This window comes from Trachurus trachurus (genome assembly GCF_905171665.1).
Source record: "Trachurus trachurus genome assembly, chromosome: 18".
NCBI lineage: Eukaryota > Metazoa > Chordata > Actinopteri > Carangiformes > Carangidae > Trachurus > Trachurus trachurus.
Window position 1 is genome coordinate 15,446,226 of NC_139909.1, and position 20,751 is coordinate 15,466,976.

At 42.7% G+C, this 20,751-nt stretch overlaps 2 protein-coding genes across 3 annotated transcripts in view; one reads left to right on the forward strand and one right to left on the reverse strand.

The window, feature by feature from the left end:
* The window catches only part of capn1 (calpain 1), a 28,818-nt gene extending 20,867 nt beyond the window's left edge, over nucleotides 1-7,951 (reverse strand). Inside the window, exons 1-2 of the mRNA XM_083993527.1 lie at nucleotides 7,823-7,951; nucleotides 1,202-1,865 (exon numbers count right to left, since the gene is read on the reverse strand). Of these exons, the coding sequence (XP_083849653.1) occupies nucleotides 1,202-1,459 (258 nt within the window). The 5' untranslated portion in view covers nucleotides 1,460-1,865; nucleotides 7,823-7,951. The remainder of the gene's footprint in view (nucleotides 1-1,201; nucleotides 1,866-7,822) is intronic.
* Nucleotides 7,952-8,514: 563 nt separating this feature from the next.
* Nucleotides 8,515-18,614, forward strand: sf3b2 (splicing factor 3b, subunit 2). 2 transcript variants are annotated; one of them, XM_083993275.1, is made up of 22 exons: nucleotides 8,515-8,671; nucleotides 9,044-9,090; nucleotides 9,741-9,788; nucleotides 10,312-10,542; nucleotides 11,288-11,338; nucleotides 11,438-11,525; nucleotides 11,656-11,750; nucleotides 12,260-12,368; nucleotides 12,474-12,577; nucleotides 13,771-14,052; nucleotides 14,150-14,272; nucleotides 14,364-14,444; nucleotides 14,533-14,760; nucleotides 14,853-15,002; nucleotides 15,115-15,204; nucleotides 15,938-16,045; nucleotides 16,225-16,332; nucleotides 16,438-16,580; nucleotides 16,957-17,058; nucleotides 17,528-17,627; nucleotides 17,756-17,947; nucleotides 18,253-18,614. In XM_083993275.1, exons 1-22 carry the CDS (start codon nucleotides 8,542-8,544, stop codon nucleotides 18,322-18,324), a joined length of 2,682 nt encoding a protein of 893 aa, XP_083849401.1. In that variant the 5' UTR covers nucleotides 8,515-8,541; the 3' UTR covers nucleotides 18,325-18,614. The 2 variants fall into 2 exon arrangements, with proteins under 2 accessions (XP_083849401.1, XP_083849402.1); XM_083993276.1 differs by having other exon boundaries at nucleotides 12,477-12,577.
* The last annotated feature ends 2,137 nt before the right edge of the window (nucleotides 18,615-20,751 follow it).

Sequence of the window (20,751 nt, forward strand, 5' to 3'; positions counted from 1 at the left end):
CAGCAGCGACCTGTCACGGTATGTGGGAATCAGACAGTAACGAGTGTGTGCCGTGTTCGGTGGGGACTGTGCCGTGATGGCACCTAATGAAGACGGTCCCGCTTCGCTCTCTGGTGTCATATTCGGCTACAGTGAGAGCACCCTGGTGTATTTATAATGTAGCGAGCCCTGATGGGAGACCGCGAGAGGAACAGACAGGCATGAAGGCACGAATCAAGATCAAGAGGAGGATGTGATACACTGGCTTCTTCCCAGAGACACTTCAACTGGAGCAAACAGGATTCCTGACTGGTGTTACTGGAGCATTAAAGTACAATGGCCCAGAGAGCACAGAAAACACTCCTAGCCCTTATTGTGCCCTATCATCAAGCATTATTTAAGACTTTTAATTGTCACACCTATTGCCTCCATATACTGTATATCATCTCTCTTAACCCAGAAATCAAAAAGTATTGGTATCCGTCTTAACTGTTTTGAACTCCACTACAACTTGTCTGTTTTATTCATGTTTTTATTTTTTCCTTTTAATTGTTTCTTGTTTTCAGCCACTGTTTTATGTTTTTTTGTGTTGCTGTGAATTTGCTCAACGCCATTGTAAATGAGGAATCCTCCTCAATGGTCTTTTGAGATAAAATAAAGGTTTGAATTAATGAATTTCAGATTTCACAGTTGGACGGTGGACAACAAACCTCAACCAGGTTCGTCACTGCTAATTGGAGGAACTTCTGTTGTGTCAAATTGAAGATGTTTTCTGAATTTGCAGCACTCTTATGTACTTGCATGTATTATTATAATTTTAAGTGCATTAAGCTCTTGGAGGCAGGGGGGGCACGATATTAAAATCACATCAACACCTCATTTAAGTTGCTGGCAACAAATGCAATTTAGGTTTCTTTGAGGGCGCAGTTATATTAAAGGGTAATAAAAATAACAAAACCATTAAGCTAATTTGTCACATTTCTCCACTAAGTGTATCTGCTAATTTGTGTTTATGAGAAAACTCTGTTACTGTCTGTTGGAGTTTATTTACCAATATCCTGCAAAGTGCATGTCGCATTTGGTAGTTTCAATGCAGCAGAAATGAGCATATAATCGCATTTGGTATTCTCAAAAGTAAAACAAAAATATTAATATCTCAGCTCAGACACCACAAAATTACTCAGATCTATCACAGCTCTCCCACCCCCTTTCCACTTCTCACCGTGGGCCTCATCCAGCGGACTCCTTGGGTCTTGGAGGATCTTGGTCCGAGCTCGTTGAACCCCAGAGAGGAGGAGGCGCAGGGGAACATGTTGTCCTCGAACAGCCTCCCGCTCCGGAGGATCTGGGCTTTCATAGACTCGTAGTCCTGACCCAGAAGCTTCACCGCGTTGTGGTTCTGTCCCAGACCTTCGTCGCGGTCCCACTGGCTCCTCAGCCTGGCGGCCATGCCTGTGGCGTAGATGCGCTCCTCCACCATCCTGAGCTGTGTGGAGGTCGACTGTCGCTCTCTGTTGGGTTTGTGTTTTTGTAGGTGTGGAACTACAATAAGATGTTAGCACGCTTCAATAATGAATGAGGCGACTGTGACCTATTGCAGCAACAGCTTTTACCTAAAGCACTGCGGCGGCACTGATGTATATCTGGTATGAGGTGGGAATGGCCTCGATCATAAATCAGAATGAAACATCAGTATCCATTAAGAAGCTTTTAAAATATTGACAAGACCAGGCTGCTGCTGCTGCTTGGTTGTGGTACTTGTGGTTCAGCTGTGGATGGGATGCTTCAGATGCAGGAACAATCACAAGTGCATAGAGGCTCCGACTGTAGAAGAAGTGCAGAGGGAGGTCAGATCCTGTCCTGGTTCACCAGCGTTCACCAAAACCCTGAAAGAAAAGAAGGTGAGACACTACAGGTGAATAGGGTAAAAACATTTAACTAACAGATATCACCATGAAACTTCCCAAGTGTATCATTTATATTAAGACAAATATTTTTTGTATTACAAGTTTTGTCATATTTGATGTTTAAATATGTAAATGAGGCAATATCTACTGAAATATGCGCTAATTTGCATACATTTACAGAACCAAAATCTGAACAATGGATGAAGCTACTTGCAAAATTCTTGTTTTATTTTGTTGACATTGAGTCAGAAGTTGTGTTTTTAGGACTAAAATGTTGTATACTGTAGATCAGGCTGTGAATGATTTATCAACAATTCCCTCTGTAAAACCATTCAGAATATTGACAGGAATAAAACTGGAAGGTTTGGTGTCTGTAAGTGTATTTGCACTTAATTGTATGCACTGTCTCGTCTGCTCACCTGTGGGGGTATGTGTGTGTGTGCAGCAGTTGCATGTATGTCCAGCACAAATTTCCTGCGGGACCAAATAAATTAACTTAACTTAACTTAACTTAACTTAAGTGGAGATTTTGGGCGCAGAGTCTGAGGAAAAACTAATTTTGAGAAAACAGCCTTTAAAGACTTGTACTGTAAAATTCCATAGATTGTTATTGTCAGTCGTACTTTTACGATTGGTTGCGGATATGGAGGCAATGACCATTTTTGGAGCCTACATAATTGTTCAGGAGAGAGAGAGCTTTACAATGATACCTGACATGACACATGTCAGACAACAGGCACAGCACAGTATGTCAATCTACTGACGAAAAGAGACAAAATGAAGTAAGAGACAAAATGCAGTAAAATAACCACCTTAAAGCAGAAGTAAGTGATATATTTGTGTTAATACAAGTCTTAAATAGTTATATCTTCCGACAGCAATCACTTACATAGAGTGTTTGGACCGAAACACGGGTCTGTCAGTCCCTCTGCTCTGCTCTGAGCCGAGGAGAAAACATTTATCGTATCCTACAGTTTTTATCCAATGAGGAGAGAGAACGGCATGCAGGGCTGTGTGTGCAGCCAAGGGACGCCGTGAATGTGGTGACGTAGGGACGAGGACTGTTATGGTGCGTTCAAGGAAACTCGTAACTCCTGTTTTTCCGACCTGTGAAGTTGTACCAGTTTGATCTGGTACGAGTTCACGGGTCGGAAGTTACGAGTGGTCGTTACTTTCACCGGTAAAACAGGTCGGAAAAACACGAGTGAGTTGCCTGAAACGCTACAAAGTCGTAAGTTGTGACTTGAAGCTGTAATTTACGATTTCAAAAGCCTGCCTGGAACGCAGCATTAGCGAAAACGACCGGATCGCTTACTTCTGCTTTAATGTGGATTTTCTACCATTTCTTTCAACTTTTCTGAAAGAAGACATGTTAAGGATGAAAAATAGCCCAAAATCTAAAAATTGATCAGTGCATGAAAAAACAGTTTTTGCCTGTAGTGTCTTGCCTTTAAAAAGTCAGACACGGAGCAGAGAGGAGTCCATACATGTCTCTATACGTCCAACACGGACAAAAGCAGCAGCTGCTACACCCTCTAAACACACATTCAGGGGTTTGACAGACAAACGATCCCGCTCTGTTTCTTCAGTCAACCACACACACACACGTTTGCTATGCATAGCAAAGGGATCAGTCACAACGGTCCTATCAGTGCTACTTTTACAGCACGGCGCTAAATGGGTACAGTGTCAGTCAGTCAGTCAGGTGTATTAAAAAGTGAACTGTGGAATGGAGGGGAGGGGGGAGGTCTGTGTGTATTTACAGTGCAGTGGGAGAACAGAGGGTGTGGTGTGGCGTTCACTGACTCTTCATGCACAATGAAGAACAAGCAAAAGCTCTTTCCTGCTCTTTAATTAAGCACAGCCAGGGGAGGAAGGAGCGTAAAAGTGTCATTAGTGCCACTGGAGCTTCACTAGAGTTCACCTCAGCTCCTCTTGTCTCTGCATCACTGTGGCGTGAGACAAAGACTAAGAATAAAGACATTATTGGGTTTTCTTTCTTTTTTTTAATCCACTTTCAGCTCTGCGTCTCCTTTTCAACGCTATCAAAACTTCACACTCTTCCTGTTTCGAGCCTCGGCTGTCAGTCACGTCAGCAGCTGAACGCAGTCGAGCCCTGTCATTGGCACAGAGAGGGTGAAGTAGGAACCTGGTTACAGTTTCCTCTGCTGGCTGTGAACCACACCCATTCAAACATGGCTCCCGCTCACTCACTCTGTTCCTGAGAAATGTTCCTACTCACGGGAACGTGAAGTTTCCAGGTCTATTGTTTTACAGAGAGTGTGAGGAGTTGCTTTATTATGCACAATTATGCGAGTGAATGATTTTCATTACCAACCACCAGTGTGCAGCAGCGTCTCCTTCCTCCCACTACACATATCTAAAAACTATTTCTGCTGCTCCACTGTTACAGCACTAACACAATCACCACTTCTTACCTCACCTAACCTCAGTCATCTGCACTCTGCTTATTATTAAATCAAACAAAGCGTCTGATTAAATCTTCATTTTGCTACTTTTAGACGTTACACTTTTAGACTTTGATTTGGTTAAGGTCTTGAAATGATATTGTTCAAAATAAAGTACCTTGCTACCAAAGTAAAGCGCTCTATTTCTTCTAATTTGCAGACGACGCCCTGCTTTATTACTCGATTCCTCCATGAATGCTCCAACTGCCACCATCCCTGTGTGTGTGTTGTTGTTTATTTTATTTCTGTCTCAGCCCATGTGAGACTGTAAGACAGCAGCTGCAGTATACAGCTGAAGTGATCAGATGTCTGCAGAGGCGAGGGAGGCCAGTATACGTAACTACACACACCTTAGAGGACAAAATGAGGAAATGGACTTTGTCTCGAGTCTCACCCTAATCACACAACAAACAAAGCTTGATCTTCTCACGGAGACCTCTAAATCCATTTCTAGCACACTGCGGAGCGTTCTTGAACGTAACTACACATATAGATGCGTCTAATTTATAGATAAAGCGGAAGAGAGAGAGAATTTATGTTTCAGTTTTTATGTTAAAGCAGAAGTAAGTGATATATTTGTGTTAATATAAGTCTTAAATAGTTATATCTTCCGACAGCAATCACTTACATAGAGTGTTTGGACCGAAACACGGGTCTGTCAGTCACTCTGCTCTGCTCTGAGCCGAGGAGAAAACATTTATCGTATCCTACAGTTTTTATCCAATGAGGAGAGAGAACGGCATGCAGGGCTGTGTGTGCAGCCAAGGGACGCCGTGAATGTGGTGACGTAGGGACGAGGACTGTTATGGTGCGTTCAAGGAAACTAGTAACTCGTGTTTTTCCGACCTGTGAAGTCGTACCAGTTCGATCTGGTACGAGTTCACGGGTCGGAAGTTACGAGTGGCCGTTATAGTGACTGTCACAGGTAAAACAGGTCAGAAAAACACGAGTGGGTTGCCTGGAACGCTACAAAGTCGTAAGTTGTGACTTGAAGCTGTAATTTACGGTTTCAAAAGCCTGCCTGGAACGCAGCATTAGCCAAAACGACCGGATCGCTTACTTCTGCTTTAACAGTAAACTAACCGATCCAGTTCAAAAGGAAGTACAAAGAAATGCTTTTCAGTAGGAATGAGGATGTCTGACAATCACAAGGTGCTTCCTTCAGTTTGTCTTTGTATATGTGTTTGTCTTTATATATGCCTATTAGCGATAAGAGAGATAAAGATTAGTGATAATATATAATATAAATTAATTTATTGTATAGATAATAATGACAAGGAAGCTTGATAGTTAATTTATGAATAGAGGGTGGGAGTAAATCAGTTTCACTTCTTCCCACTCCTTTACGGATCTGAAAAATCAAATTATTTTCATTTTCAATTATTTTCATTTTCCATGTGTTGTCTTTGTAAAGTATTTATTTGTTATGTCTGTCCATTACTGTATTAATTCTTATTTCTTTTAACATGTCCGAAATAAACTGAAACTAACTAACTAACCATGCAAAATACAGATATTTCAATGCAAAGTCACCTGCTGTTACCACAGGCCCCATACCTACAGTAAAAATAAACTGTATGGGATGTTTTCCATTTTCATGAGACTGTAAAAACTCTACAAAATCAGCAGAAGCAGCTTTGAGAGAGTGACTCTGATCAACAACAAAGTGTTACATGCACCAACATCCCAACCATTTGGTGGTTTGCATCTCTGCTGCATGTTTTATCGGGGCGCACTCAAACCCGCTGCGAGTTCAATCTGGATGCTGATGAATATTTCATTCCCCCTCACATGTGAAAAACACACTCACACACACACACACACACACACACACACACACCCTTTAGAAAATCCTCCACCTCAGTGCAGGTAGTGACATCTATGAGAAACGACAGGCATGTTGAGGCACATGCCATAAATCGTGGCCTCTGGGCTTTCACCCCAGCAGCTACAGTCTAACGGCACAGAGCCCAGCTATAAGACAAGAAGGCCACTCAGTGTGGGAGAGAGACAATAATACAGTTAAATTGAAATCCACACACTCAGCTAAACCATAACATGTTGTGTTTACGTGTTATGTCACAGCTTGTGTATGGAAATAACGTGGAATTTCCTCCGTCCTGCAGGGCGTGGAATGAACGGCGGCCATATGTAACCGACATTATCATCATACTCATCTGTTTTCAGCCTTTACTTAAGGAGGAATTAGGTTGCATGCATATTATGTTATTATTAGCTGTTATTATGCAATATGGAAGAAAATATAGGTCATGCAGCTACATGGAGAATAAGTGTCTACTGTATACTGTGTACACATGGAGTAAGGGGAGACACACAGGGGTCACATGAGTTTACAAAGACAGACTCTGAAACCAATGCAAGCGTCGGCCATGTGTGTGTGTGTGTGTGTGTGTGTGTCACGACTAAATTTCTGCTGATGTGTGTCTGAGTCTAATGTCCAAGTGGTTTCCCTCCTCACGACACAGTGAGTGGGACTCAGACTGCTGGAAATCATGCTGAGCGTAATAACTTAAGTAATGCCTGAGGGTGTGTGTGTACGTGCGTGCGTGCGTGCGTGTGTGTGTGTGTGTGTGTGTGTGTGTGTGTGTGTGTGTGTGTGAGAGAGAGAGAGAAAGATGAAGTCCAGTGTTTATGCCATGAGTAAGCATTCTGACCCGCCTCTGGTGTATTTTCTGCATGCAGGCTTCATATTCCAAACACTGTGAAATGAAATATCCAAAGTGTCTTTTTGAGCATTGAAGCCATGCAGAAAATAGACCTGCAGAGAAACTACACACACACTGTAGTGTCCACTGACGGGGAAGAAACACTGACTGGAGGAGTGATTTCAATCAAGATGGATGATAAAGATTAAAAAAAAAAAAAAAAAATTAAAATTAATAAAAAGACTGAAGTAAACAAACATGAGCATCAGGCTACTTTAAAGCCTATAGAGGCTGATGCGCATGAAAAGTTTAAGATTGCACATATGGTTCACACAGATAAGCGAGGGGGTCCTCGAGGGGGTGGTGTGGTGTGGTGTAGGGGTTGGTTCCTCTGAGGAGATTAAAAAAAAAAAAAATCCAGCTGTCATCAAAGCAGCAACTTTCTCAAGTTGGCCAACGCCAACAGCTGGACGCTCCCTCCATCAGAGCTGCAGCCACCGAGCACCAAGTCAACACACAGGAGTATTGCGGAAATAACCAGCGCCACATTGACAGATTTCACGGTTTTTTATCTTGGTGCCGCCTTCAGAAAACTAGACCAAGACTGATCTTACAGTGAGAGGGAGGCGATAAGTCACAGTTTTCACAATAAAACGCTTCACAAACTTCACTAGCTCTCCTCGTGAGGCGTACAAAAAAAGTTCAGACTATGTGTGCCAGAGGTATTTTTAGGTTTTACAGCCTCGTACAATACAGCCTACGCGATCTGAAGATAGTGTTGATGAAGAAATGTCATATTTACCTGGCAAAGTATGTCCTGTAAAAAAACAAAAAACAAAAAAAGCAGCTGTTTGGACATTTAACATACTACTTGACTTTCTCTTCCCCCTTCCATGTTTAGTGAAGGTCCGTCCCCTCCCCTGCTCTCTACCAGGGCTGATGGTAGAGACGCCCCGCTGCCTAATGTGCCCACCTCATTGTGCGTCTGCGCACTGCCCGCTACACATACAGCACACTCTACTGTAAAAGAGGGCGTTATATACTGTGATACTGTGTGCTTTCAATGTAGTTGTTTTGTAGTTTTATCAGATCAAAAACATGAAATATGATGGAGCAGTAGATAAGCATTTGTTTTAACAACACGACTTTAAATATTTCATAATAATGTGTATGTTATTGTGAAGCTTTGACCTTTTTCCCATGGTAATACACATTAACATTTTAAAAAACATAAATGCGTCATAATGATCGTTTAGTTTTGTTAAATTAGCATTTACTGGATGTTTTAAATTAATTAACACTGATTTGTATTTATTTTTATCATGAAGAATCTTTGTAAAGCAAAATTTAAAGAGGTAACATTGACATCTGGAGGTTACAGTAAGTAACTGCGTCATTTCGCTTTTCGGACTTCATTTCCCAGAGTGCACTAGTAGCGCGTCGTTCCCGTCATGCCTTGCGCTGGTCCCGTTCTCGCTCTCGCCGCCGCCACCGTTGTGTTCCATTGAGAGAAACCTCAACATGGCCTCAGACGGACCGCCGGGAACCGAGTCCCTCCCGTCCGATTTAGGGAGCGCTATTGCGGGTTTGAACACATGGAGCCACCCGGAGCTTCAGTCCAAGCTGGCGGAGCTAGGAGCGCCCAACATGGGTGAGAAAAACGAGAAAAAAGACGCGGAGAAGCGCAGGAAGAAGCGCTGTTTTTAGCTAACAGCAGCTAGCCGGTTGCTAATGCTAGCTAGCAACGCAAAAACGCAACACTTCCGTTGTAATGAGCTGAAACCAGACCTGTTTACACTCTGAGATTCACATTTATGCAGTTATAGTGCAAATATGATTAATTAAAACCAATACGACACGTTTAAAGAGACGCTGTTTGTCTTTATTTTGGGCTAACTTAGCTTAGCACTTGTCAGATTAACGTTAGCTAACTTTTTCTGATGCACCATGTGTGAACTTCTGAACGTTCATAAACCTGGCTTCTGTGTTGTCTCACGATCTGAACATGTTTTCTCTGCTTCAGGCCCCAGAGAGGAGCTGATTGACAGACTGAAGGGCTACATGATGCAGGTGAGTTAGCCTCAGTGCCTGTAGTTTTACCTGTGTCTAAACAATTCAAGCTCAGGTGAATGTGTGTCACTCTCAGTGGTATTGCCGTGTCCCCTGTAAGTATTCCTGTACATCAAGTTTCAAGATATCTTTATTGTCCTGAGGGGCAATTTGTGGTGCAGCCAAACAAATAAACAAAACAACCAATAGAAATACACGACAATGACACAAGACAACAGTTAAAAATTGGCAATCAAAAAACTACTATAGAGAATAACAAGAAATAGGCAAAACAGAATGAAACATTATTTAAAAGGCCAATCGCCACTGGAACCCAGGACTTTGTGAATCTGCTTGTCCTACATCTGGGCGGCAAAATCTGTGTCTGGATGGGAGCAGTTTGAAGCCTGATGCCAGGGGATGACTACAGTCGGACAAGATTATTTTTGCTTTAGTGTAAAACAGAGGTGCATGTCAGTGGAGTACTAGCGATTCTACTACTACTATCTCAACAGCTCCCCAACTTACTGTAATAACACACGGTTGTGCTTTATGTGGATGCAGGTTGGTGCATCGCTAATTCTCCCCCTCACTCTCTGCTCTATATGAAAAAGGTGCTGAGCCTTTACTTTACTTATTTGTTGTGTGTGTGTATGTTTTTCTCTCTGCAGACTGGGATTCTCCTGAGCAAGCCTGACGACAAACCAATGGGTTCACAGGTAAATCTTCTTACCTTGCTGTTGATAACAAATTGGCCTTTTAAATACATTCATGTAGATGATTATATCACAGTATCACCAGGGGTCTTTCAGGAACGGTGACAACAATAGAGTGGGTTTTACCAATTAAATGTGTTTATTGTTTGCTGAAGTTGCTGGAGCAGTGTTTATCACCCACTTTTGAAACTGCCATCATGCTGTTTGTCTAGATGTTCTCAATTAATTATCATATTTAATCTCTGTATCTTAATCTTGCCATTTAAACTTTTATTGGCAGCCAGAGAGTCAAATATGATACAGGCATGATAAGACAAGATCAAGTTAATCATAGCTGCCAATAAAATTTCCAAGTCTTATAGAGGAAAAATGAGAGGAGAAAATAAAATCAAGAAAAAACACAACTAAACAAGCAAACAAAATATGATCGTATTTAATCTCTAATTTTCAAACTGTTTAGTGTTGGTAAAACTTTTATTTTAGTTGCATACAAACTTCACAGTCTCATGTGTTTCCTCCTCCACAGATGCCCGGTATCCCTCCCTTGCCTCCGATGCCTATGCCCCCCATGCCTCCTGGTATGGGCATGCTGCAGGCCATGAGCATGATGCCCGGGGGGCCGCCTCCACCTGGCATACACATGGGGATCGAGCCCCCAGGTTTGCCCCCTCCCGGCCTGTCGCAGGAAGATCAGCTGAAGATGGTTCAGCAGAGAGCAGCCATGGTGCTGCAGCAGGAGGAGAGGGCCAAGCAGCAGGTGAGAGGGGAGGACCACAGGGTTACTGGCGACGTAAATCACTTGTGTTGTTAAAGGGATAGTTCAACATTTTTGGTAAATTGGCCCATTGCCATAATCCCTATAGTTTCAGGAGTAGGTTCGTTAAGTGCAAGCTACTTTTACAATGGCGGAGCAGAGCCGCGAGCTGCTCAGAGCTACGCTACGGAGGCTCGTGGAATTTCTTGGTTTCCCTCATCAAATACACAATCCAACAACTCCGAAACGCTCTTGTGGACAAGTTGTGACCTGCACATTCACCACGCTATGAGATAACAGAACATTACGAGACAGAGTTTTTTTAGAGGCAAATGTAGAGACTGCTTGCCGAAAAACTGCCCCCGACGCGAACGCGCATCAGTGATTTTGCATGAATTTGCCTCTGAAACAACTCTGTCTGGTAACGTTCTGTTATTATCTCATAGCGTGGTGAATGTGCAGGTCACAACTTGTCCACCAGAGTGTTTTGGAGTTGTTGGATTGTGTATTTGATGAGGGAAACCAAGAAATTCCACGAGCCTCCGTAGCGTAGCTCTGAGCAGCTCGCGGCTCTGCTCCGCCGTTGTAAAAGTAGCTTGCACTGACAAATAAAGGTAACGAACCTACTCCTGAAACTATAGGGATTATGGCAATGGGCCAATTTGCCAAAATGTTGAAGTATCCCTTTAAGATCAAGAAATGAAAACTTACTGCTAAAAACACATCTCTGTGTTTGTGTTTATCTCAGGGTGATTCCCGAGTCATGGATGAACACGATCTTCTGGAGCAGCAGAAAAGGGTGAGAGGATGAAGACGATGAGACGACAGGCTTCACTGAATAGAAAGAGTTTCTGTATCTAAGTATCTGACGCCTGTGTTTCCCCTCTTTGCACACTAGGCTGCAGTGATGCTGGAACAAGAGCGTCAGCAGGAAATGGCCAAGATGGGTCCAGGGCCCCGGGGCATGCCTCCTCTCGGAGTCAGAGGTATGTCGACGTCTTTATGTAACACTCTGATTTTGCTGAAACTAAAACTAAAAGGTAACACGTTTCTGGTGTAAATAAATGGTCCCCACCAAAATAACAACCTTGCATCACCTACACGCTGTATTTGTAGGTATGGATCCTCGTGGGCCGCTGCCTCCTGGTGTGAGTATGTTGCCACCACAGAAGCTGCGAGTGCCGCCTCCTCCAGGAGAAGACAACAGAGAGGTGACCGCACGATCTTCCTCTTTGTGTGAATTTTATGTGATTTAAGTTTGGAAACATGATCAACTCATGCAGTTATAATGTTTTAGTTGAGCGTTATTTTCCTCCATGTTATTAAAGGGATACTTCACCCAAAATCGATAATTCACCAGTTTTCTTCTCACCATCATGCCAAGGAAGGTAGTAGATGATTGGTGAATTATCAGTTTTGGGTGAAGTATCCCTTTAACTCTGCTGTTGATTTTTCACACAATCAAATGATCCTCAGGCTTGATAGATCTAAGTTTTGCTCTCATTTTTTTTGATTTTGTGCCACAAACACGTATCACCTTTATTGCATTTTAAGGATTTTCTTCTTCAAAATCATGGTTTTCTTAAAGTCCTGTTTATTTGGCCGTGACTGTTCTGTTTCAGAGACTGACATCTCTTATTGATTTTAGAGTGGGAGTCGACCTCGTGCTGCCTGCACACTCACCTGATAATATATTTTTTCTCTTCTGTTTCCATTCCAGATTTGGCAGAGCGATGAGGTGAGCATCAGTGGGCCCAAGATCCCCCAGGCTCTGGAGAAAATCCTCCAGCTGAAGGAGATCAGGCAGGAGCAGCTCACCGACCCCGCAGGTCAGTACAGCTCTCCACTGATAAATAATAGATAAAAAACAATGTACAAAAACCAACAGCAGCCTTTCAGACGTCTTGATTTCTTTCATCTTCTCTTCCCTTCAGAAGGAGAGGACGAAGAAGATGACGAGGGCGCAGATATGGACATGAACAACTCTGCTGCCATGTCTGAGAACGAAGACGATGAAAACCAAATGTCTAAGAAAGATGTAAGTGTTTCTTCTGGTACAATCGCAGCTCTGTGTGTGTGTGTGTAGGCTACACGATGAGGTTGTTATTTTGTCACGTGTAACGCAACGCAATAGAGGGTATGCACCTGACGTCACGGTACTCAGAAGTCGCTGTGAAACGCTCACTGAGTTAAAATCGACGAAAGTAACAGGGCGTTTTTCTCCGAGCCCATACCAGTCTGTACAGCAGCATGACCCAACAGAACTGCAAAATCTCTTGAGGATACGTGTTATTTGACCGAGTTACATTCAACAACCTGTTTTCAGTGACAGAAAGTAAATTCATTCGAGCAGTAATTTTGTGTGTTGTGTTTACCGTTTCAGGTGTCATAGTTATGAGGGTTAGACAGATGAATTAGTCTCTCTAACACGTCCTACAGTTTGACTTGTCAGAGTTTTTCAGTATAGAAGCAACTCAGGTTTAAGTGTTGGGACCAAAGTAACAGCTGTGATTTCGTCCCTCTGCATATTAACAATGATGCTGTCTGTCATTCTGCCGGTACCGCATTTTTCCGTGGACCAGATGATGTCGAGTCCTTCTGACCTCAATTTGTTTTGATACTACATGTTTTTTATTTTTTATTTATTTTATTTTTTTTAATTATTATTATTTTTTATTTTGCGACACAGAAAATTGCATCTATATACTGTACTTGGAAATACATCCATGGGAACAAAAAAAGAGACAATAAAGCAAACAAAAAACACAACAAAAAACAAAAGACAGCCACAGGCCATTACAAATCACTTGCACAAAATTTCTCCATAATAGAGTACGTTTTGGCAGCTTTCTTATTTCTTTTTTTTTTGATACTACATGTTTTACACGGTTTCGCTGTGTCCACCGCTCCTTTACCACGTTGAAGGAGGTTTGTTTTGCCCCTCAGTCCGAACGAAAGGGACGTGTCCCAGGGCAACGTGACGTAAACGCATACCCTCTATTAAGCATACATGCTGAGATGTGCCTAAATTAAAATACCACTGCGCAGAGCTCTTAACGAGGGTTATTAATATAACACGGGTTCAATGAGCCAGAGCCCGACGCATTCATGAAAAAAGCAGCCTGAGCCTAATTAACATGACAGGCCTTGGGGGTTGCACGGCCCTATTAACAAAACCATCTTTGTAATCAATATTTCAAAGTTATTGAAACTTTAAATCTTTTTCCTCAGAAAAACCGGAAGCGCAGAAACCGCAAGAAGAAGAGCAAGAAGAAGCGAGCTCAGGAGAAGAAGGAGCAGGCGGAGCAGCAGGAGGAGCAGGACCAGGAGAAGGAGAAGGAGCAGAAGAAGGACAAGGACAAGGAGAAGGAGAAGGACAAGGACAAGGAGGCCGGAGACAAAGACAAGGAGAAGGAGAAGGAGCCCGAGGTGGAGATCGAGTACATCACAGAGGAGCCGGAGATCTACGACCCCAACTTCATCTTCTTCAAGAGGATCTTCGAGGCATTCAAGGTAAAGGACACACGACGAGGACGACTTCAGCGATGGTTGAATATGATGTTTTGTTGCTGTTGCTGTAAATCAGTCATTTCCTTTTTTTCCCTCCCAGCTGACAGACGATGTGAAGAAGGAGAAGGAGAAGGAGCCAGAGAAAGCAGAGAAGCAGGACACAGCCGTGCTGCGGAAAAAGGGATTTGAGGAGGAGAAGAAAGACAGCGACGACAGCGACGAGGTTCGAATCCTTCACGTGTGTTGGAACAGAACAGAGAACAAACACCAGTTTCCTTTTAGTGTTTAACATCATTGATTCATTTCTCAAACAGGATATGAGACCAGATGCTCCCAAACTGTCCAAGAAGAAGCTGAGGAGGATGAACCGGCTGACGGTGGCCGAGCTCAAACAGGTACATGGAGATAATAAATAATAAATACATTTGTTAGAGAGTAAAAAATAAAGACGTTAACCTCTCGTCTATTCGCTCCTCTCTGCAGCTGGTGGCCCGTCCAGATGTGGTGGAGATGCACGACGTGACGGCGCAGGAGCCCAAGCTGCTGGTGCACCTGAAGGCCACCAGGAACACGGTGCCGGTGCCGCGCCACTGGTGCTTCAAGAGGAAGTACCTGCAGGGCAAGAGAGGTATCGAGAAGCCGCCGTTCGAGCTGCCGGAGTTCATCAAGAGGACGGGCATCCAGGAGATGAGGGAGGCTCTGCAGGAGAAGGTTTGTTTTTGTTTTTACAACCATAAAGGCTCTTTTTTTTTTAGTTTCTCTACCACCTGTACAAACGCAGCATCGTCTTTGTCCGCACGCAGGAAGACGCCAAAACCATGAAAACCAAAATGAGAGAAAAGGTTCGTCCCAAGATGGGGAAGATCGACATCGACTACCAGAAGCTGCACGACGCCTTCTTCAAGTGGCAGATCAAACCCAAGCTCACCATCCACGGAGACCTGTACTACGAGGTACCGCATCTTTGAGAATGAGTCCCATTTCCTCATTCACCTCATTAACCTTCGGTTATAAAGATCCATTAACTGACCCACCTGGTGTGTGTGTCTCTGTGTGTGTCTGCAGGGTAAAGAGTTTGAGACTCGTCTGAAAGAGAAGAAGCCCGGAGATCTGTCTGACGAGCTGCGTATCGCTCTGGGCATGCCCGTGGGACCTGTGAGTTCAACCAGCTTTCAGCTATTATAACCTGTGGATTCACTGAGTTAAAACACAAAGAAGCCACAATCAGCAAGTTAGCAGAGCTTTGAGAGCATATGTAATGTCTGGAGAAACACACACATAACATGTAGTATATATGTACAATACATGGTGTCTGCACAGGTCTAGAAAGTCTTAAAAAGAATTTCAAATCACTCTTTTACCAATTTTGTGATGAAGTCTTGGAGAGGTCTGGAAATAAGTCGAGCTCACAGTAGAACTCCAAAGTCTGCACAATTGGTTTATAATTTCTGATCCTTCAGGGCTCAAGTTCTCACTTCTGTTATATTATAAATAAACACACATGGCGATGCTGCTGCAACCAAACTACACACTTTTAAGTGATCGGCTCAAAACTGCATCAAGTTGAGGTCTTTAAAACATAATGACTTAATGATTGGTTTTGAAAAAGTCTGGATTTTTTATTTGGGAATAGGACAAACCCCCTGTATATGTGTTTGCATATGAAATATTTGTCAACTTCCTTTTGTTTTGTCTTATTCTTACTGCTGCTGCTTGTTTCTGTTGTTAAATCTACAAACATAGAGGCTGTGATAATTCATCTCCTCCTGTAATCACATGTAACACAACTTGTTAACTCACAGATGCAGAAAAAACAGCTGAGATAATGACATCACCGTTAACAAACCAACCCTCTGGATGTAGCACTAACTCATCTCTTCTCTCCCAGAACGCCCATAAGGTGCCTCCTCCCTGGTTGATCGCCATGCAGAGGTACGGCCCCCCGCCCTCCTACCCCAACCTCAAGATCCCCGGACTCAACTCCCCCATCCCCGAGGTAAAAGCACACACATCAGTGAAAAAGTATTTCATTCATCTTTTTAGTGGAACTTCAGTATTAACAAGATTATTACGCTTAGATTTATCCTAAAGCTAAACCTTCACAGATGATTGACATGTTTATATTGATGCATTTTAGTATGTTATTCCTCATCCTCCTCTTCCTCTGCTCATCAGAACTGTACATTTGGGTACCACGCTGGAGGCTGGGGCAAACCGCCTGTAGATGAAATGGGCAAACCTCTTTATGGAGACGTGTTCGGGACCAACGCTGCAGACTTCCAGGTAACAACACACACACACACACATATACACTAAACATGTTAATTTAGTCATTATGTGTTTCTGAACATGTAACTGATGTATAAATGTGTGTGTATGTGTGTTCAGGCCAAGGCGGAGGAGGAGGAGGTGGACCACACACCGTGGGGAGAGCTGGAGCCTTCGGACGAGGAGTCGTCGGAGGAAGAGGAGGAGGAGGAGAGCGACGAGGAGAAACCAGACGAAACCGGCTTCTTCACACCGGCAGACAGGTACCGGATAGAAACATATCCAGGAAACACTTGAGGGAAAAAAGCTCATTTTTTTTGTTATGAGGCTCTTCATGATTGATTTTATTTGGGTAAATTGAATCCAACACAAACGGCCTTGCTGCTAAATGTATCTTAGTGTAATGTTACTCTGCTGAAGGAGACACAAGGGTCAAAGACCAGTTTCCTTTTTTAATCTTTACAACATCAACATTAATACAGACACACAAATATGACTTAAACATACTTGTGATTAAAGATCAAATTGTCTTTAAATTTGGGATTAAACAGCTCCATGATGTGTCGTCCTTAGTACAAACACACACGTATGTACTGTATAAACTCATCATGTTTGTGTGTCTCATCTTGTGTGTGGCAGTGGACTCATCACACCCGGAGGCTTCTCGTCGGTACCGGCCGGCATGGAGACGCCAGAGCTGATCGAGCTGAGGAAGAAGAAGATCGAGGAGGCGATGGACGGGTGAGTGACGCTCTGTGATGTCACAGCTCTTACATCCAACACCAGCAGAAGCAGAGGGAGCAGCTGACTGAGTTTCTACCACTTTGAAACTATTTTAGATTAAACAAGACGTTTCGTTTCGTTTTGTTTCGTTTAGTTGTATAAGATTGTGCTGTTTTTATTTTGATAAATTAATTATATATAGTTATAATAACACAATGTTAAATGAGACAAATATAGAAATACCCAAACAAACAAAAACAGTAAGACGCAACAACAATAATCGTTTTACTGTGACGTTTGCTGCATAAAATAAGCGTTAAAGAAACAAACCACTGTTATATTTTGCTCCTAATTATTTTGTATGGTAAAAAAAAAAAAAACTACAGTTACAGCTAATGTCAAAGCTGGAAGTGACCACCAGCCACAAAACAATGGAAAAAAAAATATTAAAATGTTCTTGAGTTGACCATGTGACTGTTGTCGACAGAAACGAGACGCCACAGCTGTACCAGGTGCTTCCTGAGAGACGAACCGGCCCCGTGGGAGCAGCCATGATGGCCTCCACACACATCTACGACATATCAGGGGTAAGAAACTCCTTACAAAACCCATGTGTGTTTGTGTTTACATACATACGTACATGCCTCTCTCTCCTCCTCTTGTCTTTCACCCCTTTTTAAAAACATTTCCCCTCCTCTCTCTGCTGTCCCTCCAGGCCATGGCGGCGCGTAAGGCGGGCGGAGGACAGGAGTCCCAGGGCGTGGAGGTGGCGCTGGCCCCCGAGGAGCTGGAGCTGGACCCCATGGCCATGACGCAGAAGTACGAGGAGCACGTGAGGGAGCAGCAGGCGCAGGTGGAGAAGGAGGACTTCAGCGACATGGTGGCCGAGCACGCCGCCAAACAGAAGGTACACAAGTTGTTACATGTTTCACACAACAGTAGTTTACATTTAATTGTGTCAGAAGGATGATAAAGTCAATGTATGCTTCTATAACTTACATAATTTGAGTTATTTTTAGGCTTCACTGTTATAAGTTGCATTATAATTAACATGCAAATGCACATTCAGCACATGATAAACACATCAGAGCTGTGTGTTTTATTTATAAATAAAGGGAAAGTTCTGGTTCTTCTGTGTGACTTGCATTTCCTCTTGCGGTGACATTTGAATATTTATATCCTCCTCCTCTGTGTTTCACCGTCACCGTGCAGCAAAAGAAGAGGAAGGCCCAGCCGCAGGACACGAGAGGCGGCGCCAAGAAATACAAAGAGTTCAAGTTCTAGAGCAGCAACGTCAGAAAAGAAGAAGAAGCCACAAGCAGGAAGTGAGAGAGGAAGTCCAACACTCAGATTTTAACTCCAGAGGGTGCACGCTGCAGCAGCAGCACTCACCCGCTCAACCAGTCACAGTAAATATGTGTTTTCTTCCCTTTTTTTTTTTTTTTTTATCTATAAATAGATGCCGCTTTCATGTTGTCGGTGTCACATGACGTGTATTTCCTCTGTTGGTCATTTTTTCACTGTAACCATGGTTTTATTTTGAGTTTTTTTTGTAAATAAATGAAATGATGACATGATGATGTCGCTGGTTTTCATTCAGGTTTTTAAGTCGTTTAAGTCGGTGCAGGAGGTTTTTTTGCCAGGTCTGAATCAGCTGATCCAGTCATGAGATAAGTGACTCTGGGCTGAGAGCAGGAACAAGAGTGACTCACTTTACACCTCGTTTCTTTGTTGCACTTCGCGGCAGCAGCTCCTTTCCTCCTCTTATCTGGGATTCTTGACTTTTCTCTTTTTGTCCAACATGACACAACCCTTAGAGGCGTGAGATATGAAATGTTTAATATTCTTCCAAAAGATGCAACAAAGGCAAATACATGATGGAATAGGCCACTTGGTAGAAAAGTTATTATGCATTCCTCTTGAGTCACATGTTTTGAAAACAAAAAACCCCACAAAACGGATTACTACCGTAGTTAATAACAGCGGTCAGACAAACTGACTAATTTGAAATCATCCTCAAGTACAAAAGAGAAGAAAATGAATTGAAATAAACATATTTTTGATCAGCCAGACAATGGGATTCAGAAGCAGGTGTCTTGAGTGACACCATAGAATAAAGAATAGTTTTAATTTAATGTTAAAGGGATAGTTCACCCAAAATTCAAATTTCACTCATTATCTACTCACCCTCATGTCAACTAATAGCTGTGAGAATTTTCAGAGTCCTCCGTTCCTTCTCTGAGTTACGGGGGGGTCTGCGCAGCAGTATTTGTCCATATAATGGTTGTGAATGGACACCACGTTTCTTCGTCCAAAAAGACACACCAAAAAACATCCAAATACCTCCATACTGCTCGTCTGTAATGTCCCTCTTGTACTGAAGCCCCGACATGAGAAATTGTTCCGCCGGTCAGTGCAAATCACGTGAGATTTGCACTTACACAGGCAGAGCAGTGAACTGAGACACTGGGAGCTTCCGCTACAAACAAGCTTAAAACATAGACTTATTAAATTTTTTTCGGAACAATTTCTCATGTCGGGGCTTCAATACAAGAAGGACATTACAGACGAACAGTATGGAGGTATTTGGATGTTTTTTGGTGTGTCTTTTTGGACGAAGAAACGTGGTGTCCATTCACAACCATTATATGGACAAATACTGCTGCGCAGACCCCCCCCCGTAACTCAGAGAAGGAACGGAGGACTCTGAAAATTCTCACAGCTCTTAGTTGACATGAGGGTGAGTAGATAATGAGTGAAATTTGAATTTTGGGTGAACTATCCCTTTAAAAAGCATATTGGTTAGAAAGTTGAAATTGTATTTTCTTATTTTAGAAGGGGTCTAAATCATACATTTTTTCCTAGTCAAGCTTTATGGCATCCACTCTCATTATCCATCAAGTGATAATGAGCAGAATTAATGAACTGCACCAAACACTGAACTGTTGCACATCTCATTAATCAGCTGTGTGTGTAACTATTCAGTAATATCCAGTGTGTTCAGTTCAGGACTAACACAGCTGTAACTGTACCGGCCTCGTGTGTTAAACATGTTAAACATTCCTCTGACAATATGCACCGAGCGGCTATAATTAACCATTTGAAACCCATAAATGGACAGTTTGGACTTTGAGTCTCCAGTGGCCGCTGTGTCAGCTCGCACCATAAATCTGCTGCCGGTGAGTGACACAGAGAAGGGCAACGCTGGGCAGCAGCCACGCTTCTGTCCACTGTGTACACATATGGATAACGGATATACAGCTCATATAGAGCTCTGCTGCAAACACAGCACGTTGCCACCTGCAGAGATAGTGTAGCTTTTATCAGTGAGATATATTTGATTTATTTGGATTGAATCAGATCAAAACTAGCTGAATCTCTGACTGTTTATGAATCATGAAACATAGAATCATCACTGCACTACCCTTTTTTTAGGCTATTTTTACACTTTATTTTGAAATTTTATGGTTAATAAGCCTAATTTACATGTAGTTATACCTAATTCTTGAGTCTGGTTTCTGTTTTGACACAATTTCAGTTTCATCCTTGTAGTTATCAGGTCAAATTTGATGTTAAATGTTATAAATTGAAATAAAACGCCCCCCAAAAAATCAATAAAAGCACTGATAATCATAATAAGGAAACTATCTATCTATATTTCTGATATTAAAAAAAAACACTTGACCCACAAGCAATCAACCGACCGTGGTC

Excerpts from the sequence above, each read along its gene's own strand:
- sf3b2 (XM_083993275.1), top strand. The coding sequence starts at position 8,542 with ATGGCCTCAGACGGACCGCCGGGAACCGAGTCCCTCCCGTCCGATTTA. Across the intron at positions 14,445-14,532 it reads CGGTGGCCGAGCTCAAACAG|CTGGTGGCCCGTCCAGATGT; the intron begins GTACATGGAGAT and ends TCCTCTCTGCAG. Across the intron at positions 17,059-17,527 it reads ATCGAGGAGGCGATGGACGG|AAACGAGACGCCACAGCTGT; the intron begins GTGAGTGACGCT and ends TGTTGTCGACAG.